Here is a 1850-nt window from a genome sequence, read left to right as displayed (position 1 = left end):
TCGTACCGTGTCTAATCGTACGTGTCCAATATTACGTGTGCAATCGTACTGTGTCCAATTGTACCGTGGTCAAATGGACGTCACCCCCTACAACTCTCCATTGTAGACGACCCTTTATGCGTCGTCTACAATGAGAATTTAAGCCGTAAGACTTAAGCTTTAAGAAGGTACAAGGCTCGTTTCCACTATCTACGATTAAAGAGCCGTCTACAATGAGAATTGTAGGCCGTAATAGTAAGAAATTGACCAATCACAGGCAAAGTACAGAAGAATAATCGATTGTGATTTGTACTTTGCCTGTGATTGGTCAATTTCTTACTGTTACGGCCTACAACTCTCCATTGTAGACGACCCTTTAGGTGTGAACTAATGCTTCGGTGGAAAATAGACCAGTGATATCAAAGTAGGTTAGGTTAAGTAGAAGATTCTTTTGCAGATTAATTTACTTGAAATACGAAGTTACAACAGAGCAAGATGGTTTTATTAACAAATATACAAAATGTATGTTGAAAGTACTTTCGTAAATTCTATTGAATTTTATTGTCAATAAGACTTTCTAAAGTTTTCTAACCTCATATCTTTTTTTTACACACTGACATTTGTATACATACAGAACATTATTTTACTACATTATTGAGTAGTAAATCGATTTGTAATGAAAAACACGTGTAAAAACATTAATTTTACTATTGGATTGATAGACATTACCGATCATCCAAGGAACTATTGCACAAAGATATTTCTATGTGAGTGCAGTTGTTAACAAAGCACGATCTGGACGTTATAAACCTACGCTTAAACAAGACAAACCGTTAACATATGAAATGGCAAATCCACCTAACTATATTGCTCACAGAAAATCTTGGAATTCATGGAATACATGTATATGATTTATGAAAACTACTTGTACTATTTATTGTACATTTTTATTAAACATGTTTTTCCTTTTAGCTAACATAAAAGATGGCAACAGACCATCCGAGACAGCTATAGAAGATATGTTTATTCGTCAATTTATGAAAGGGACATGGCACAATCTATTTGCTAGTGAAATCATTATTAAAAGGCAGCATAATATTATTAGAATTGCTGGAATAATAACTCGTAATTTAGCACCTTATAAGATATATTTCTTAACTGGTTATACAGAAGAACTTCTTAGTTATTGGTTGCAATGTCCTATTAAGGTGGAATTGGTCACAACTGACAGTAAAAAAGATATGATATTTAAATATATATAAATAAACTTTCTTAATGTATATATATTATTGTTATTGTTTTTACCTAAAATATTCTAGTGTTTATAATATTCAAATAAAATTACTACTCAGTTAAAGTAAGTCACAGTTTATATTGTAGTTTTTTTAAGGAATATAAACAGTAAATAATTTTTATTTTTAATGATTTGCATGTCATCCATTTATTTTTCATTACTTATAATAAGTTGTTACATTCGATCATGACTCAAATGTAGCCCATATACAATCATTGCATCAATAAAAAAAGAAACTCATACATTACTACAAAAATTGCTTGAATAAAAACTAAAAAGGACGTACTCAAGAGTAGATTGACAATATTGAAAACTTGATACATATGATATAATGGTTTTATATTCTTTACTAGACCACACTCTCCTTCGTTATGTCTACAACATTTATGTACCTTGTCCAGTGTTCAATCAGAATCGTGTGTAGTTCTCTCCCGCTACATTTGTACTTTTCCCACTTTTTAATGAGTATTGTTGCAGTTATTATTATATGTGTAGATGTTTCTCATAAAGGAAGAGTGCTATTAGTTGATACATTTATATATTCATTATACTTAGTCATTCATCTACAGTCTGCGCA

General features: G+C 30.9%; 1 protein-coding gene across 1 annotated transcript; it reads left to right on the top strand.

The window, feature by feature from the left end:
* Positions 1–354: 354 nt before the first annotated feature.
* LOC109860557 (28S ribosomal protein S24, mitochondrial) lies at positions 355–1263 on the top strand. The gene is made up of 3 exons (XM_020439724.1): positions 355–501; positions 702–882; positions 952–1263. The coding sequence occupies exons 1-3, from the start codon at positions 475–477 to the stop codon at positions 1239–1241; spliced, it is 498 nt and encodes a 165-aa protein (XP_020295313.1). The 5' UTR covers positions 355–474; the 3' UTR covers positions 1242–1263.
* The last annotated feature ends 587 nt before the right edge of the window (positions 1264–1850 follow it).

This window comes from Pseudomyrmex gracilis, unplaced genomic scaffold (assembly GCF_002006095.1).
Source record: "Pseudomyrmex gracilis isolate BER0280 unplaced genomic scaffold, ASM200609v1 scaffold_411, whole genome shotgun sequence".
NCBI classification, from domain to species: Eukaryota; Metazoa; Arthropoda; class Insecta; order Hymenoptera; family Formicidae; genus Pseudomyrmex; species Pseudomyrmex gracilis.
Note: the sequence above shows the minus strand (reverse complement) of the source record. Positions and strands in the feature narration are given on the sequence as shown.